This window comes from Semicossyphus pulcher, unplaced genomic scaffold (assembly GCF_022749685.1).
Source record: "Semicossyphus pulcher isolate SPU_LCO1_2020_fin unplaced genomic scaffold, fSemPul1.0.p SCAF_11, whole genome shotgun sequence".
NCBI lineage: Eukaryota > Metazoa > Chordata > Actinopteri > Labriformes > Labridae > Semicossyphus > Semicossyphus pulcher.
In genome coordinates, this window is record NW_027211615.1 from 22,381,819 (window position 1) to 22,401,332 (window position 19,514).

Here is a 19,514-nt window from a genome sequence, read left to right on the forward strand (position 1 = left end):
ATGTCTGATCCTATTTGGTTAAGTCTACGCTGGGATTAAACCCTCAGTCTCAGCGCTGATTGAGCCGTCATTAGCTGTGTGAAATGCAATTAGACTGCCCTGTACTTCGTCTAGATGTGGAGGCCATTGAGCAATAATTGTGTTGTCCCTGCACAGGTCTAGCGCTTTCCCCTCTGACAGACTGATCAATGATTATTGGCAGCCAGCTGCATGGACTGATCCAGACTCGGAGTGGACCTTACGTCTGCAGGAGTTGTATGGGCCATTAAGGTGCAAAATAGAGCGGTACATGTCCCCAAATATTTGATATAAAGATAAAGCGGGCACTAGTAGATCAGAAAGTCGGTGACAATGGAGCCGTGTGCATAATGAGGAATTTGCGCTGACCACCAACACAAGTTCAATATTGACTTTTTGGAGCAGCCTGCAGCGCCGCCTTGTTCCCAGGGAGACTCCAAATAAGATGCTGATATGTACTGTATAATGTGCAAACAACGTGGAAAACCACCAAACTGCAGACAACTCTCCCTCACGAAGGCCTCTGTAAGATTTATCTCATATACAAACAGCACTTCTTGCAAAGCAAAGGGGATTTCATGTTGCACAAATGGAAGGGAATGACCTATAAATTGGACTGCTTTTGAATGCAAATGCGTGGATGTTAATTAACACCTGAGTTGTTGATTGTAGGAGCTTGTTGGCCTTTGATTGAAAAGAAATGGCACCTCGGAGCATCAGATGTAGCTTTGAACTAGGCAACTTGCCTTTGATTGGCATGGGAAGGAAGAAAGACTGAGAAATGTCACACAAAAGGAATCTTAATTTCCCGAATTAGGGGTTGTAATGTGAGGCAGAGGGGACGCAGCGGGTCTGTGCATTGAAGGCTCTGGACAGCAGCCACTTAGACTTGGCCTTTGGCTGGACTGGACCAATTGATGGGCTCTGAATTTACATGTCTGCACTGATGATTCGGATTGACCTTTTTGACCTGACGTGTAGGCTTTGATGGAGATTACTTTGGGATGTGGACCTACTGATTTATCGTACAATAAGATCAGTTTTTCGGACAAACATTTTGCTCTTTTTTTGGGCAATACTTAAATAAAACACGGATGTGTTAGTAACAGTACTTTACAGAACAACTTAGCATTATTTACTGACAGATGGGTGGTGCAAGCTTTTTGTGCATATATATAAATATGTGTATATTTATTTTATGTATTTGAATTCTCATTTATTATCCATTCTAACAACTGGCCATGTAAACTGATAAACTTCTCTGCTGACAGATGCTTAAGTAATGCCGTTACATTTATAATTTCAAAGAAAAAAAACCAAATGCAGGTTTCCTTACTTTAAAATAAATAATAAAATGTGGCCGATGATTTATGTTAGATATCCACAATCGCAAAGAGCCACTGCAAATTTGACTATTCATTATTTCAATAATACAATTAAATAGCAAATGATGGGGTTACATAATTAATGCAACAGCAAAAAGATATATAATTAATCATTACAAATGTGCTATAAGTGTATTAGCATACATTGTTGCCTTTGCACACACGCAGTTAGACGTTTTAAATCTATTTTTAACTGCTGCAGTGTGAAGCACTGCCTCCTGGGATTGTACCACACATGGTGGCTCTACTAATTAATAATTTGTCTTGTTTGTAGGCTGCAGTCAGTAGCTGAAGTGAGCTGGTCTGGCAGTCATCTGTCATTTGCTCTTCCTGTGTGCCCCTTCAGTCTGTCTGACATCTCTAAGCAAACACGGCCAATACACAACTGCAGGCAGGGCCTTCTGGGGCAGCCAGTGAGAGCGGCCCTCTTCTAATGTTTGTGTGACAAAAAAGGCAAGGCAAATCCTCGCAATGGAATCAGATAATCACCAACCTGTGAAGAGCCTGCCCCAATCCACATCCACGCCGGCCCCCCCGGCCCCTGGATTAACTGTCTGTTTGGCTAATAATTTTAATCTGCTGGAGAGGGCCAAGAATGGGTGACAGGGCTCGGAATAAACATCTAATCCTCTAGTCCCCCTCCTCCCTCAGAGCTCTGCACTACTTCCTCCTCGACCCCCTTGTTATACACTTGTACCCATAATAAACACAATGGATTGCCTGCTGTTTTTTTTTTTTTAGTCCTGATCTTGCTGCACCTTTTGCTGGACAAAATCTGCAATCCAGCCACCCAGACAGAAAAAACAAAAAGGCTGCTGTGTGACAGACTGTTGCCAGACCGGCCAGGCCTGACATCGTCCGGTGGAATGTACACGACAGAGTGTGGGGTGTGTGTGTGTAGACAAGGGTGCTACTGAAGAGAGAGGGCACTCCGGGTTCACAGGGTCAAGAGATGTCTGTCTGGGACGCATGTGTAGCAGCAGAGAGCACACTTCAGAGCGGACTGGGGAGACAGGCTTTTTAATTCTGGAGGAATAAGTGAGCGTCTGGATACAAGGAGACTTTTGCAACGTGTTCAGTTGTGGGAAATAGACGTGAGCTGTGATTGGCAGCAAGTTACAACAATAAAAAGTGAATTTAGATGCTTTTATAACTCAATGGACACTAAAGAGTAGAGAGTAGTTATATTAAATGACATTTGTGTGGGTATTTATTTATAATTTCTCAAATTCACTGCCAAAATATTCACATCTTTTTTCTTTAAATCACCTTTAGAGATTTATTTTAACATGATACAAATGTTTAAATCAAGTGGTTTTCAAAAACATTGTTGAACAAATATAGATGCAGAAACTGTAAAAAGAATATGATCAAGTTAAATCTTAAGGACCTCATTTATTTGCACCATAAAGGGCAGCTTTTTGATCCTCGTTCTGGCATCAAATACATCACAGGCCACCGACATCAAGCATAGTTTTAGTGTAAGTATGGCGAAATTACACCACAATACGGATGGCACTCGAGTCTAATTGTTGCTGTTTGAAGTATGGCCACTTAGATATCCTGTTTAGGACGGGGCTGTATGGTCGCACCTTTGTTCTGATAAGGGTCCCTGCCCCCATTGACAAAGTGCGAACGACTGGGAGGGCCGCAACAATATAAGGGGGCCGGAGGAGTGTCAGAGGGACACTGTCTCTCGGTGACTTGTGCTACTGTGCTGCTCTTTATCACACTGAAGTTTCTATCATGGATTTCCTCCGCGCTTGTGTCCTCTGCGCCGCTCTCCTCGGGCTCGTCAAGGCTTTTACGCATCAGGATATGAAGGACGCGCTGCTGCAAAAACTTGGGTTGGATGAAGTTCCTAAAATCCATAAGAGGGATTTGGAGAATCTTGTCATTCCGGCGCACATCAGAAATAAGTACATGTCTATGCTGAAGATGCACCACAGCAGGAAACGCAGATCTCTTCCCAGCTTGGCGGGCATCCTGAGGGGGATCCCTGGTAATGCAGGTAAGGATCTTTACTATTTGTCAAATATGTTACTCATAGAAATCATTTGAAAATAGCTTTGACACCGAAACCTGTTGAAGTAAACAGTTATTTCTGTGCGTAATTGTAACACATGGTGCGCAAAAGACTATTTTACGCACTGATCTGCTTTGAGCAAACAGTGATTTGAAGAATGTACCTGAGTACTCTTCTAATAGATTTTAAATTGTTTTGTGCTTTAGATATTTCCGGGGAGTATGTGTATTCTGACACAACTCGGCATCGCATGGTGTTCGACATGGAGGCGAGAATCCCAGATAACAGCGAGGTGACCATGGCGGAGCTGAAGCTCTACCAGCGGGCCTCCTTCCACAAACGCTTCGCGGTGGAGAGGAAGAACCACCGTCCCGTCAACAACGCCCGCGTCAGCATCTACTGGGTGGAGGTGTTCCCGAACGGATCCAACCGGACATCGCTGGTTGATTCACGGTAAGGGATCATTTTCTCATGGTGACGTGTGGGAAATATTTAAGCAATTAAGAGGTGACACCATTACGGCGTCAGTGCGTTGTCTTAATAATAATTAGATTGTATTATTCTCCAGGAACTATCCGTTTCATCTCCGTTTAATTAATCGCCCCTATCTCATGTTCACAGGTTGATCCCCATTCACGAGACCGGCTGGAAGAGCTTTGATGTGACGCAGGCGGTGCACTATTGGTCCAAGAGCCAGCAGAAGACACCTATGCACCTGGAGGTGTGGATCGAGGGCGAGAGACCTGGCAGCTACGCGGCAGAGATGGCCAAGAGTGTGCGCTTTACCACCCAGGAGCAGACGGACAACACCTTGGGAAAGCCCGAGCTCATCCTCTACACACTCAACCTCGAAGAATACGGGTAAGGGCGCGAGCTTTTGAAATACAGGATATTGTATCAGGGTGACAATTAGTCTGTGTCCTCTGTGTTTTTTTTTGCATTCATTAGTCGATTTGTAAGGTGACACAGGGACGGCAGTTTACTCATTCGCATGTTGTGGAGAACTGCAGCAGCAAATCACTGTCTGGCATTATAAACCAACAAAACTGATCTGAGTTCAGGTGTTGTTCCAGGGTTTAGTTCCAGATCCAGAAGTTATTGCTTCTAAATAGGTCAATTTCTGAAGATTGACCCACTAAAAACACATATCATAAATGGATATAAGCAGCAGGGGTGCAGCTAAGAGATTCTGGGCCTCTTTGGGACCCTTTCCTACAATAGTAATCTAACGTTCTTTATCCTTTCCTCCTCAGTTCTCGTGGCGACTGCGACCTTAACCAAAACAAAGACACCTGCTGCAGGGAACAGTATTTCGTCAACTTCCGTGCTCTCACCTGGACCCAGTACTGGATCATCGAGCCAGCGGGGTACCAAGCCTTCAGGTGCACCGGGGGCTGCAAGCAGCCGAAGCGCAACTACGGCTACGGGGAGAGGAGGTGTACGGTGTCCGAGAGCGCCCCGCTACCCATCATGTACTTGGTGAAGAAGGGCGACTACACGGAGATAGAAGTGGCTGAGTTCCCTAACATGATTGTAGAGAGGTGTGCGTGCACGATGGACAACGTCTCCATAGTATGAAGTCATGGAAAACAGCTATAGTAATCCTATAACCACAGACTGTTGGGGGGGATTATAGGAATATTATACTGTTGTTCAATTGGGGGTGTTATATATTTAATGGACAAGTACTTTCTATTTAAACAGACATTTACTGGGAGATTCAAACACAGCCTTTACCTCCGTCTCCTTCCACAAGCACTTTTATATATTTTGATATCTTTTTTATACAAATGTGTATTGTTGTCGTGTTGAATCTGCAGCAATCATTCAAATTCTGTCTGATGTGTTATATTTTCGAGCTGTACATAATATGGATGAGTTTATGTTTGGAAAAATAAAATATTTTGTTTCACTTAAGAGTTCCTGCTCGTCCTCTCCCCTGCTGTCGAGTGCGTCTGTCTGGCCCCATTCACATTCATGCTAACATTCACATGCAGACATACAGCTGGCTTCCCTTTCACCTCTTTATTTACACTTATAGGAAACCGTGGAGCAGAGCAAATAATATGCCTAATGACTTATAACATTTGTTACGCTGTTGTTGACAAAGGCGGTCAAACCTACTTGTAATGCTTTATTGACGGAGGGAAGGAGCGACACGGCCACATACAGAGTAACAGGTCAATTCACAGTGAGATAGAATGGGCCCTTCATGTGTTTACATCTTACTAAGACCGGTCAAACATTGGTAATCAGGGCCAATACCTAATGCACTGTTTGCTGTCTGAGTGGGGGGTCTTGTCATTCACTAATATGCTGCTGATGGAGGTAAACACGCTGCCTCACAAGACAAGCAGCTGTCTGTCTGGGAGGGAAGTTGATTCCCAACATACACCTCCGCCAACGCAAGGAGGCAGAGGAATACAAGAAACGCAGGTGGTGCGGTGAATGAATGTCAGACATACTCTGCCACTCATACATCATACAAACCCTTCGAATGCGGCGTTTGACGCTTGAAGTGAATGAGTCTCTGCAAAGTCTTCTCAGCTATTTACTTCATATAAAAACACAGGTTTCACCAAGGACCGACATGAATCACTAACGGGTCAGGCTACTGGCTTTACATGTGAAATGATTTGTTGAAAGGAAATCACTTGTGTAGTCGAGGGTTCTTCATTAATAGCAGTATAAACACAATTATATCTTAGGTATAGCTATAAGAGGTGTAGAAATCACCTGTATCTAAAAGCTGCTGTGAGGAACTTTCGGTTTGTGTTGATTTTGGCGCCCCCTGTGGACAAAGCTGTACTTTTATCTCTTTGCTGATCTTGTCTTGCACATGTGTAAGAAGTGTTTTTCACGTATCACTTGCTGTGAATCTTTGCAGTGGAATGTTTAGATTAAAGGCTGATTTGGCAGCGAACTTTAAGTATTACTGTAGCTAGCTAGCTAGCTATATATCCTTTTCTGCATAAGGAAAACAGCTCTATTTGTTGTATATAGCTGTATACATCTGTTTCCATAGTATAAATATAGCAGTATCTATAATATATAGTATAAGATCTATAGTCAAAGGAAACATGCAAATACTCAGGAAAAGGATTTTCTTTTTGCTTTAGACACAACTGGGCTTTGAGCTAAATGCTACCATTAGCATTAGCATGCTAATGTACCAACAAGAATCAGGTATTATCAATGCTTCTCTTAATCCCTCACTCAGTTTATCTTTATTAAGATTATAGAGTATATTATATAGTACATATAGTGTATTATATTGTGGTATTCTATAGGTATATGTTCATAATTTACATTATTACGTTATTGTTACCATGCCACACTGTATTCTGTATTATATCACACTATACTATATTATACTATTATTGCAATTTTTACCGTTATATTACTTACGCACTTTAATTCTGCACCTTATATTGTACCATATTGTAAACCTTAGACCTCACACCATACTGTATTATCTCATCCTGCATACAACGTTACTTTATCCCATAACTGCCACTTTAACTTGTCATATAACAGTTGTATTTACCTCAAATTTGTATTTTTGTTTATCTATTCTTATCTTATACTGTATTTACTGACTTGCTATTTTGTTTTTGTACTGCTTCAACACCAGAATTCCCCCCCTGGGCATCAATGAAGGATTATCTTATCTTAAATATGATAAAATGTTTACCATGTTCACCTTCTTAGTTTAGCATCTTAGCATGCTAAAATATCAAATGCTATGTAGCAGTAAACACAATTTGCAGCTAACGCTGATGTGCTGTTTATTTCGCAAAAAAAACAAATACATTGAGAACTTAAATTTATAAGTTCGTCCTGAATGAACATGAATGTCTCACCTAATAAATCTAAAAGTTGTCAGATAAATAATTCAACAGCCAAAAAGCTCAACTTCAAGGTGGTGGTGGAGAAAAAGTTAGGGCCTCAGCAAAGTCAGTAAGATGTATCTGCTGGGGACCAGGAATCTCTTCCCAAAATGTCATGGCAGTTCATGCAGTGGCTGGTTAATGCTGTAATAATAATCAAAGGTGCAACTTTGAGAGTCTAGCAACAGGTTTCTTGTAGTTTTTTGTAATAAATTTAGCTCACTTGGCGCAAATGCATCATTTTGACGGTTATTTTTCTGCGGTGGAAAAATGCACCTAAAATGTTTATAATCACTGTAAGAAACAACAACATCTCTGTTTACCAGCTTCTTTAATAGAGTTGAGACAAATAAAAAAAAAATACAACCCCAAATTCTTTAACACAAATATCAAAAAACTGTTAGATAGAAAAGCTTTTGCATTGTTGGTTTAATCATAAAAGACCTGATATACAACCTGCAACATAAAGCGATAAAAATATAGTGTCTGTTGTATTATAGGATATACTGTAAAATCAAAGCTTGCATTCTGCTAGATTTATGGATCCAGTACAATAAAACAGGAGGGTACAAACTCTCCAGACATTTCAATATAGTAGACAATTCATCACACAGCAGTACTCGGGCAAACTAACACTTTCTTCATCACAATACAGTTAGAACTCGAAGTCAATTTAATAATGAACATTCGTGCATGGTTGAAATATTTACACGTTTCTTAAATATCAATATGGGCAGGTAAAAAATAAATTAAAAATGAACACACACAACCGTATTCTGTCTAATCTACTGGAATAGTTTGTTCCTACAGCTCTGATGATGTTCTACAGTTGAAACAAGCTGGATGTCCTCTGTAAGCATAACGTGCTCAGACACATTATGAGCAGTTGGATGAGGAGCTGCCATTATTGCCGGGCCACACAGTCACCAACACGATACTCTGGAGTTCTTCTAAAAAGAATGTGCCTTTTAAGTTGACAAAAACCTGCTTCTTTTCCACCCGTCTGAGGTTTTTCATGAACGATGTGAATGTTGGATGTGTTGTTGACACTGTGTAGCCCTTTTAGGTTTGCTGGTGAAAATGACCAACCCTGTCTGCTTTCAATCACTTTTGTGCTGAACTAGCATCATCAGAAACGTTAAATTTAAATAGTGGTATTCATGTACGTTTCAAAAAATCGAATGAGTTGAATTTGTATAAGTGGGACTGATCAGTGCTTGTAGTTTTTCAGAAGTCTACCACACTAAAGGAATATTTGGAAAAAAACAAAACACTTAAGATCCAGACTTCCTCCTGAGAATAAAGGGTAGTCTACTCCTAATTCAAGAATATAAATAATTTGTTTTTTTTAAAGATAAATGACTTTAAAAGGCATAATGTAGTACTAAAAATGGCTTGCTTATATCCTTAAAATGGCTTGGCCAAAATACTTTCTCAAAGCAGTGTACACTGGAATAGCTTAAAGGATTAGAAAAGATATCAAAGACAGGACACTTGAAGGGAATACTTAAGTAATGAGGTGTAAACTTGGGCTTGTAGTGGGGCTGATGTCGTCACTGTTTGAAGTAGCAAACTGGGACATCGCCCATTCAAAGGTCTTTTACACACCTTTGAACTGAATCAAAAGTCATAAGCCAGAAAGAATGTAAAAAAGCCAACGAGTTGTTTATTGTAGGTCTATGGAGTTTAGGTTACAGGTTTGAGACTGGGAACAAAAGACAAAACTTGCTATAATTCATTTGTTGATTCAGTTTAACTGATTGACAGTGGACTATATTGACATGTACAGTCTAACAATAGAATCACCTACCATGCTTCTCACTAATAAGCCAAGGATCCTTTCAATCATTACTGTTTTCTTTAAACGCATAACTACGCAAAAAAATATTTACAATTTGTAATAAAAAAAGCAAAACAAAAATCACAGCACAGATAAAATGCACAACCCTGAAAAAAAAAAAAAAAAAAAAAAAAAAATCTTTCTTAACATATGCCGGGCCGGCAAAATGTTTCAGGTTCCTGATATTACAAACATTAGATTTCCTTTAAAAGCACGTCATTTAAAAGTGTCGAGAAAAAAAAAGAAAAAGATAATGAAATATACAACAAAAGAATGAATAGATGATTGAATGAGACTTAACCCACGTCATACATGTGTAAATAGATATATAAAGCTTCAATTACACTCAGGTCGCCTGGTCTCTCTGATGTGGAATGTTGTAGCTCCATATCGCTTTAGCCTGCGTTGTTGGGTGGGTTTTTAGATGATTAAAAGTGGGTTCTATGTAAAGAAAATCAAAAAGCGGGGCGGAGGGATGTTCCGTGGCTAGCGGTGGGTTTCAGTGTGGGCCACCAGTCCGTTAGAACAAGTGTCTTAGTAATATCCAGGCTGGTACTGCTGGCTCCATGGCTTCTGGTTCCAGAACTGCACAGGAGACACAAGAAACAAAGTTTATTTTGTGTTTACACTTTGGGAGACGGTCAAAAATAAACGCATTCTTTCAGATTATCTACCGTAAGAGGCACTCAAAGCAGGTTTTAAAATCAGAGTGTTTGTCAGGGGCTTTATTAACTGTTCCATACTGGTGCATTCAACAAAGTAAAGTAGGAGATTAAGAGTGGAACTATTAGAGAGTCACTTTATACCACCTTATTTACATTGAATATACTTGGGACAACATAGAAAATGCATTGCCAACATGTTTGTGACATTTTTTCACATTAGTTATTTGTACAAAGCATTAGTACAGTTGGGAGTTGGGATTAAGAGTAGTTTAAGCACATCTTCAACAAGCCTCATCTATTTAGGTAAATCAAACCCAGGTCACTACACATGTATATCTGAGTGATGGGCGAGGGACAATGTGAGGAGAGAGAAATAAGAAAAATCGATATCTAAAACTGCTAGAAAGAGGAATTTGGTACTTCCAGTTTTCTATACATTGTACAAAAGGCAATTAAGCATCGTTTGGATTAGAGATTGACCGATATGGTTTTTTCAGGGCCGATACTGATACCGATTATTAGTAGTCAAGGAGGCCGATAACCGATATTTGAAGCCGATATTCATTTGCAGTAAAAGTGAAAATATTGGCGTCAAAATTTGGAATAATACAAACTCCAGCACTTAACTTTGTTTAAATGCCTTTAAGCATATGCATCAGAGCCAAAATAACCCAGTTTTAAATTGATCTCTTATCGGCCGTCGGATTAAAAAAAAAAAAAGACAAAAAAAAGGCAGATGCCGATAAGCGTCAAAATGCCGAATATCGGTGCCGATAATCGGTCTATGCCTAGTTTGGATGGGATTTTGTTAAACTAACGAGACAGGTTTTTTAGCAGCCATGTAACGGTGGGAAACGGGAAATTTTCTTTCCTGCTAGATTCCAATCACACATTTTAGTGGGAAAAGTCACAGGTGGCACTTTGTAATTATATTTACGCATGTATGCGAGATAGGGGCTCGCACTTAATCCGTATTTTGTTAACAAACAAACAAAAAAAGAGAAAGTGTGTGAAGACTGTGGAAATACTGACCCCTTGCTGCCAGCTCTGGTTGAAGGCTTGGGCCTTGTCCATACCGTTCCTGTTGCCAAAGTTGCCACTGTTCCTGTTGTTACCGTAATTGCCATTCTTGTGACCAAAGTTGCCACGGTTACCACCTCTCTGATGAAACTGTAAAGAGAAAATGTTGGAAAACAGACGGGACAATGAATACAGATAAAAGGCGTCAGACATTTTACCATCTACTGTAGAGTTTAGACTATATTGAGAAAAATAATCTAACAAGAGGTCACCAAACCAACCTGTCCGGGATGTCCCCGGTTTCCACCACGGTTCATGTTGCCTCCACCTCCCCTGTTCATGTTCCCCCTGTGCATTGGACCTCCTCTGTTCATGGGTCCCCCTCTGGGTCCCATGTTGCCACCCCTCATTGGTCCACCCCTGGGGGATCCGCCTAGGCTGGGAATGGGGCCACCCCTGCTGTAGTTTCCACGGTTGGGGTACCCACCTCTGAAGGATGGGGGAGGCAGGAAGCCACGAGGTGGGCGGTTAAAGCCGCCACGAGGGCCAGGAGCTGCAAATCGGTCAGTAACATTGAGTTTAAGGTGTAAAGTTATCGTTTCTAGAGTTAAAGTGACATCCAACTATCACCCTACCTCCTCTGAAGTTGCCTCTGTTCTGGAAGCCTCCGCGGCCGCCACCTCTCTGTCCAGGTCCACCGCCACGACCAAACTGGTTCTTGCCTCCGCGGCCACCACCACGCAGGCCGCCACCTCTCTTTGGTGTTGTGCTTCCCTGGTTGGGTTTCTTCTCAGCCGGCAGAGCCGTCTTGCTTTCCTCTTTGTACTGTTCCAGCAGCTTGGCAGCCTCCTCCTTCTGCAGCTCTGCATAGATGACCTCACTGAAGCTCTCTCCCACCTCAGGCAGGGAGTAGAAGCCTGAAATAGAAGAGGAAAAAAAAAAAAACACATGAGATGGGAAAAAGAGAAAATGTGAGCTCCAGCAAAGATTTTTGGCCCAAGCATCTTCTCTTACCTTTCATTTTGAGGACGGCGTGTTCAGGCACTTCTTTGCCATCGCTCTCAACCTTCTGCTGGACTCTCTGCTTGTAGTCCTCATCAGAGGGGCAGACCACCACAGCCTTCCGCTGGAAGCCAGCAAACAAGCACATCTTCCTCTTCTGACCCGGGGCAGACAGGTTTGTCTGAGAAAGACAAGAAGGAGGCTCAATTACACTGTCACCTTGATGTTTGATTACACAGTCACATTAGTAATATTGGCAACTTTGATCACTTACATGATCCAGGATGTAGTTTCTCTTCTTGCGGGCAGCAATCTCAATAAATTTTCCCAAGAAAAGCGGTGCTCGCTGGGAAATGGCAGTCAGCTTTGTGATGTCCTTTGACTGACGTTTCAGACTGTTGATCTGTTCAAGTCGGATTAAATACATGACATTAAAATGGTATGAGACACGGCAACAATAAGTTTACCAAGACTTTCTAATCAACTACTAAACTGCCCAGTTGTATCAGTACTGACCATCATCTTGTCCACAATGGTGTCACTGCCCAGGATGTAGTATTTCCCAGGGTTCTCTTGGACGTGGTCTTTCACCCACGTAGTCTTCCCTGATCCTGGCAGGCCGACCATCACTATTATCTACAGGAAAGGCAACGACAGAATTAGGATCAAAGCCTCAGATACATCTGAAAAGTGTTTAATTGAAAAGAGTCTCCACGACAGTTCTTACCTCGCAGTCAGCCTTGGTCTGTGGCCCCTTGAGTCCCCGAACTCGATCACCCACAGGGACCTGCTGTAGGAAGGTGTAGCCCTCGGGCTGAGGGAAGTACGGAGTCTCCATCTGGCCGAAGTTGAACTCCACCGCACAGTTGTGGCAGATGACGTGGGGGAAGAGGGCCTGGCCATTCAGAGTGTCCTTGCTGACCTTGAAAGCAACAGCCGCATCCCCGCCGTTCTTGGAGAAGGACAACACAAACTCCTCTTCCTCGAAGTCCTGAGAAAAGACAGCAAGATGTCAAACTGTTATTAGAGTCAAAGATACACATGCACAGGGAATATATACTAGTCATTGAACAAAATAAACTTCTTTCCCAGCAGCAGTTTATCATGTGTGAATTATTTCACATCACTTCCTGTTTGTTTTCCATTAAAATAACAGCCTTTAGTTTACGTTATAATAATAAGAATCCTTGTTGGCACCTTCTTCTGTGACACATTTTAACTCAAGTTTACTTTGGCATCGTTTTCATCTAGTTAAATAAACTGATAAGTAGCATTCATGTCTTACAATAAGGCAGCAGATGACATCATTCTCTTCGTAGGTTTCTCCAAAGTCCTCTGTCACACAGTTTGTGGTCTTCTTGCCTTTCCCAGAGTATGCATAAGAATGCTCTTCCTCACCTAAAAATAAATTGGAAAAACAAATTAACAACTAGCTGAAAAAATACACATTAAGTTGCCACACCCAAGTCACTTGGACTCTGTAATGTAGTGTGAATCATCCATGTGGGCAACTGGCCAGCCACCATTACTATGATGCAGGAAGAGCTGCAGCCATTTTATATCAACATGTCATGCTGCTTATCAACCACTAGGGGGGCCTCTTGGGTCAGACTACCTTTCAAAGGGATCACAGCACCCTCAGCTTACTGCCACTACAGACACCCAATTAATGTCACGTGCTGTATAGTGTCTCCTCAACACACAGTATATTGAGCCCAACAGTATTCTGTAGGGATGAATCATGGTAAACAGATGCATTGGTTTGGTCACTTTTTTGTGCATCAAAGAGAGGATGTACAGTATTTATTTTAAGCCATACCAGACCAGGAGCTAATGGCCTTTACATTGTCTTCAGTTTTCTGCACAGTGCATGAGCGATGCAGCCAAGCAAAACTTATTAGTATAGCTATAAGTGGAAGAGATGTTGCCATATGAAAATGAAATGCTAAAAAAGACAGTATGATTGATAGAAGACTGTAGAGCTTATAAAAAGACACTAACCAAGGAGCAGGGTGCCAGTTGACAGGGACCAGCCGACCTGAACGTCATGAATCTCCATGTTCTTGCTGGAAATGTGCTTCACAGGGATTTTCTCTGTAATCTGTAGATAGAAGTTAAATACATTATTAAACTAAAGTCTAAATGTTTACAGGCTTATGTAGAACATAAACATTTGCTAAGTCAAAGCATTATTAAGAGAAGAATAATGTTGCAGTACGACAGGGAAAGGTGATTTACAGAAATGATCAGCACTGTTACTATACCTTCATCTCAAAGCAAGCTTTGCCTTTGTTGACACCATAGGTGGCCTTGCCTCCGGACCAGAGATAAGCAAAACTCTCCATTGTGAGAGATGAGGCACTGAATCGGTCCCGTGACACCTTGAAGTGTAGGTCGCTGTTGTCTAGAGCACAAAAGAAACCCCCCCCCACACTTATTAATATCGGTATCAACGTAAACAGGTCTCTGATAAACCATGTGTGGTTGTAGTTGGTTGTCATGTAATTATTTGTTTACATTATGATCACTTACAGGCGTCAAGGCAGACTTTTGTGTCATCAAGCTCCTCATCTTCTTCCTCCAGGGGTGGCACAGGAGACTTAAAAGAGGCCCTGAAAAGAGATAAGCAGTCGATTAGAGGGTTCAAATCTCAGAGCAACTACATGGAACATATAGATGCCTTGGTACCACTTGCTGAAAAATATTTCAGGAGAGAAGTAGAAAGACAGGCAGACTAGGGAAAAGGATACAAAATTGGGCAAATGAGCCTCCAACGTTTGGATAGTCAGCTGTATTGTAGGCCTTAGCAGACACTTACCTTGCAGTATCCAGCGAAATCTAAAACGTGAGAGATACACAGAAAGAAAGCACTCCCCCCTCGGTCTTAACATGCAAGGCTATCCGCTGGTTAAAGTCATAAAAACAAATAAGTCCTCTTCCCTTTAAAGATCAGAGAGCTGTTATCTACAGGATTACAGTGGGTTCAGTCAAAGAGATAGTGGGTGGAGTTATATTTAACTTCCCATGTGTGGAATTCTCAATGAAAAGGTCATGGCTCACACAGTTCTGGGGAACTGTAACTATGTGCTGCAAGTTGACAACATGCCTAGCTGCTTGAGACGAGCATTAAGTGTAGTAAGAGCTACAGCAACTTACCAACTCTGTAGCTTGAGAATAAATACCTAAATCTCTGATGGGAAGTTTAACAAACTTGTTAAAATGTTGAAGATTTACGCCTCAATTATGCTTAGCAATCGCCTTGCTTAAGCAATTATCAAAGTCCAGTGGAGTAAAGTAATTAGCAGGAAAAACACATTTGGGGTTCATTGTCATCAAGAAAGTCCTGTCAGTGTATTTGTCCTCAAACAGCCACAAGTGGCTGCTGTGGTGAGATATTGTGGCTCCGTGTAAGTTGAAGTTTAAGTTGGTGTAATCAGCCACATTGGCTGCTGCTCTCTGCCCAGGGGCTACTGGTTTAAACATAGGGTAGATTAAAAATGTATAAAAATGTTGTAATATTTGAAAACAAAGCAAAAACTGCACAAAGGAATAAGCTTTAAAAAAAAGTTTGTGGTAAATTTTGGCTGGGGCAAAAATGCACAGAAAGACCTATACAATAATATCATTAGCCAAAACTTTGCCTTAAAAAAAAAAGGCGCTTAATCAAAAAGTGTATGCATTTTCTGCCAGTTGATCCTTACAGTCTGTCGAAAGCGCAATGAAAACAAAATTCTGACCAAGAATAGGTACATGTATGCACACATACACACATTTACAAACACACATGCATGATGTCATTGAGTAGGGGTAGAAAAGAGCTGTTTTTCCAAACACTTCCACACTCTCACTTCATGATAACAAACACAAGACATGATACATGAGACAGTAATAGCATTTTAACATCATACAACCAAACAAAACGGGGGGGAAAAGGACCATTGCGAGGCAAAACGATGGACGGTCAATAGCGAGCTCCTCCATGGACGTTTCAAACACTTTAGGGAGTTTGCTACATCCTTGTGTGCTACCCTGCAGCAGTGGACCCCTCCTCCCACCCCTCTCAGCTATTCCTCCCCACCCTCCCCTCCATTTAAAAGTGCACATCTGCTACTTTCCACTGGGTTTGTTCTCTTTGAGCAGCCTTGATTCACCTTAAGGACACAATGGGCTTTGCAAACAATAAGTGGCATGAGGAACAGATGTGACAATTCATAGAGACTTGATAGTTGCACTTCTGCTACAGAATGCAGTCCATAAGACACAAATGTGAGTGGGCACTGTAAAAGATAAATGGTAAGGCTCTTTAAGTAGTCAGGGATGACCCTCAAAACATGTGTGTGAAAGTAAGGTTATTAATATATTGTATAATACTTAAAATGAGGGTTTTCCTCTTGCTAGTTCTGTGCATTGGCGCTTAAAGCCAATACAGTTCAACAAAGCTATGTATGGCACTTCAGGGATGCTGAAGGCCATTTTTGCTCTGTTCCATCCTTACCAGCTGTATTTGTTCTCTTCAATAAATTCAAAGTAGCCCCTTCCATGTTCCTCCCGGCGTCTCTTAACACCCTTCTTATTCTTCTGATCAGCATTCGTGTCTTTGTCCGCATCCCCTTTGAAAATAGAACAAAGATATAGAATGAGGTGCTCCTTTTTATGGAGAGAGAGGTCGGACTGGCAGTGGGGTTCTGGCCCACAAAGCCCGTTCATTAGTTACATTGTGTCGACCATAATCATCAACATTAAGTTAAGAGGCAACACCTCATGATTACACTTAAACAACACAGTCATACTCCATAAATTGCAACAGCCCTAATGACCAGATGGTTTTTACAATATAAGCTGGTCAAAATGAACATTTTATCAGTGTAGGCTGGGACTGAAAAACAAGTCTCTGCAATATAAAAAGAGACATTAACCCTAAAATAAAAAGGGCTTAGAATATACTGTTTAATATGTTTATATCATTAATAGGACACGTCTATTGTGGTCTGGGACAGTTGCATCATGCAGGAAATAGGGGACCTACTTAGATTGTTGAATACCCCATCCCCTATATTTAAACCTGATAACCTGGGTGTTTATATTGTAAATCGACGTTTTCTACGTGCATTCCAAGACGAAGACACTTTCAATTTAAACCACGCACAAACTACCCACGTGCTACACAAGCAGTTCAGCGCCTACCCAGTCTTCCGCACAACTTTAGGTCAGCTAGTTCAAGTGTTCCCGACTCGATAGTTGGCAGATAGATTCAGGACGTGTATACAGCAATCTTATGTATAGACATTTAGCCTAGCTATTCCGAAACCTAAAAGGGGTCTTTTTTGGGAAGTCTCTAATCGCCTCGTCTTAAAAGGGGTTAATTCACAAGATAGATGCGGAGGCGAGACACCGTACAACCACTGCAGTAATCACACCTTTTAAATCATTCAAATTTGTTTTGGGTTTTCCCATTTTTATTTTGGTTATGAAGTGAGTGATTGCCTTGGTACGCCTTCACCCCACTATCCCTCTTCGAAGTCGCCTTTCGTAATGGGAACACTGAACTAGCTTACCGGCTCATCAGCTAGTTAGCACTGCACCACAGACAAAGAAACGACGTTAGCCGGCCAGCTAGCATGCTCACAAAGCGAAACGAAAAGCAAGTTTGCGCTAAATAAAAACGGAATTTTTCACTTTAACTCGCGTAAATTTTCAGCTAAGGAAATGTAATTATAGAGAAACAACGCGAAAGGTACACATTTGTCGAATGGAAGTTCGATAATTGACATTACAAAATGATAAACGTTAGCTAACCAAGGTGGTGACCGATGCTAATGTTGAATAGCTAACCGGCTAACTGTATCGGGTTGTTGCTAACGCCTGCTCGTCTAGTGAGGTCACACGACCTAGCTTAACACGGACGCTCTGTTATGTGGTTAAACGTTAAATTTAGTCATTACCAGTCGGCTACCTCCAGCGGTAGAATTAACGGTATAGCAAAAACCGACACCCAGCCACAGTCCATCCAGCCAGTCACATATTCATAACCAACCCCATTGACTCACCCTCAGCAGCCTGGTCCGCGGGCTCACCATCCTCTGCCTCTATTTTCTCCATGTCGTCAACATCTCCTTTCAGCATGGGATCCATCTCATCATCCTCTTCCTCTTCCCCCTCTCCCATCTCTTCGTCCTCGGCACCGCCATCACCGTCGCCCCCATTTTCCGGCTCTTCTTCTTCCTCCTCCTCGTTTTCCTCCATGCTTTCTTCTACCTGGCCCTCGCCCTCTTCTTCCTCACCCATACACTCCTGGTCGGCGGCCTGGTCGAAACCCTCGTTCGCCGCAGCGTCTTGGTCCAGCGGAGAGTCTCCGGAGAGGGCCTCCTCGTCCAGCGCGGCCTGCAGGCGGTCCATCAGCTCGGCCTTCAGCCCCTTGTCCGAAAGATTACGCTTTTTCAGCTCGTCCTTCAGCTCGTTAACTTTCAGCTTTTTAACGTTAATTGAACTCATTGTGAATATTCGACGGCAAAAACTATGAAATAAGATTCAAAAATACGACGACAAATAAATAACTGGACACCCTTTGTTAACGGATAAAGCTCAAAACTGCGCCAAATGGCACCCGTACAGTCCAACCAATCTTCCGCCGGCTGAAGAGCTGTGCAGATCCTGCTGTGTGGGGGAGGAGGATGACGTCTCGTACCGTAATTACCCAGAGAGCAACGCAGCTTGGTTTTATAGCACGCCGACCATCTGTCGCTGCCGTAATCACCAAACCAAATACAAAGCGTTGTTGTGGTAAAAGTGGGCCATAATGAGGTATAAAAAAACACAAAACACTTAGAACGTCTAGGATATTATTCAGCTTAGCTTTATATGCAAAACGCACCGGTCTATATAATATGTATATTAATGTACAATGTAGGCTAATTGAATTAAATACGTTTACGTCACTCAAGCATTTTGAAGTAAACATATTTCATTTGGAATATAGTCTTTCGTCTTATATTGCTCTTAGCAATAGGCTCTATTTTTAAGTCTACTATTCTTTCTAGGTTTAGGCTATATATAGCCTACTCACAAACACACACATAGGAACAAGTCAGGTCTGTGTCCTCCTTGTACAAGTAGCCTACCCTACGCTATAATGTAGCATATGTTTCTTCGAAAATAATGTCTTCCTACATGAAATATGAATAAATCATAAAAATAAATTGTAAGAGAGTAAAGGTAGGTAATATGAATTTACCCAACTTTAATACAGCTAGCTTTTCTGATATTAAATCTAATATTAAAAATATTTTCTAATATTATCCAACCCTATCTATCTCTAATCCTTTTCTCAACCTTTTAAGTGCAGTTTTACATTGCTGGAGTAACCCTTTAATCCAGTGTTATAGGCTACAGTTACTACTTTATTTTTCCTTGAACTGCATTAATTTAGTCTTTTGTCTGACGCCCCCCGTTCTACATAGTTCAAGGACGTTGTTTAAAAAGACTTTTATTTGGCTTAAATGTGCAAAAAAATTTGTTCTTCCTCAAAATAATATCTACAGAAGACATATTAAGCGAATATATTGATATAAGATGTAGTTTACACTTCCTAGTCATATCATAGAAGTGTTATTTGCATGTCTCCGCGTCCACGAAGGCTGCATTATTCTGTTGCAAGAAAAGCGCAAAAAG

At 41.6% G+C, this 19,514-nt stretch overlaps 2 protein-coding genes across 2 annotated transcripts; one reads left to right on the forward strand and one right to left on the reverse strand.

The window, feature by feature from the left end:
• Positions 1 to 3,149: 3,149 nt before the first annotated feature.
• lft1 (lefty1) lies at positions 3,150 to 5,007 on the forward strand. The gene is made up of 4 exons (XM_069657726.1): positions 3,150 to 3,414; positions 3,636 to 3,882; positions 4,051 to 4,290; positions 4,683 to 5,007. The coding sequence occupies exons 1-4, from the start codon at positions 3,150 to 3,152 to the stop codon at positions 5,005 to 5,007; spliced, it is 1,077 nt and encodes a 358-aa protein (XP_069513827.1).
• A 2,626-nt stretch (positions 5,008 to 7,633) lies between these two features.
• On the reverse strand, positions 7,634 to 18,489 carry hnrnpub (heterogeneous nuclear ribonucleoprotein Ub). Its single transcript, XM_069683601.1, has 14 exons — positions 17,894 to 18,489; positions 16,342 to 16,456; positions 14,379 to 14,458; positions 14,111 to 14,250; positions 13,848 to 13,947; positions 13,132 to 13,244; positions 12,574 to 12,837; positions 12,363 to 12,482; positions 12,121 to 12,249; positions 11,859 to 12,027; positions 11,480 to 11,761; positions 11,126 to 11,397; positions 10,857 to 10,994; positions 7,634 to 9,744 (listed from the first exon to the last, which is right to left on the reverse strand). The coding sequence occupies exons 1-14, from the start codon at positions 18,336 to 18,338 to the stop codon at positions 9,694 to 9,696; spliced, it is 2,418 nt and encodes an 805-aa protein (XP_069539702.1). The 5' UTR covers positions 18,339 to 18,489; the 3' UTR covers positions 7,634 to 9,693.
• Positions 18,490 to 19,514: the final 1,025 nt, after the last annotated feature.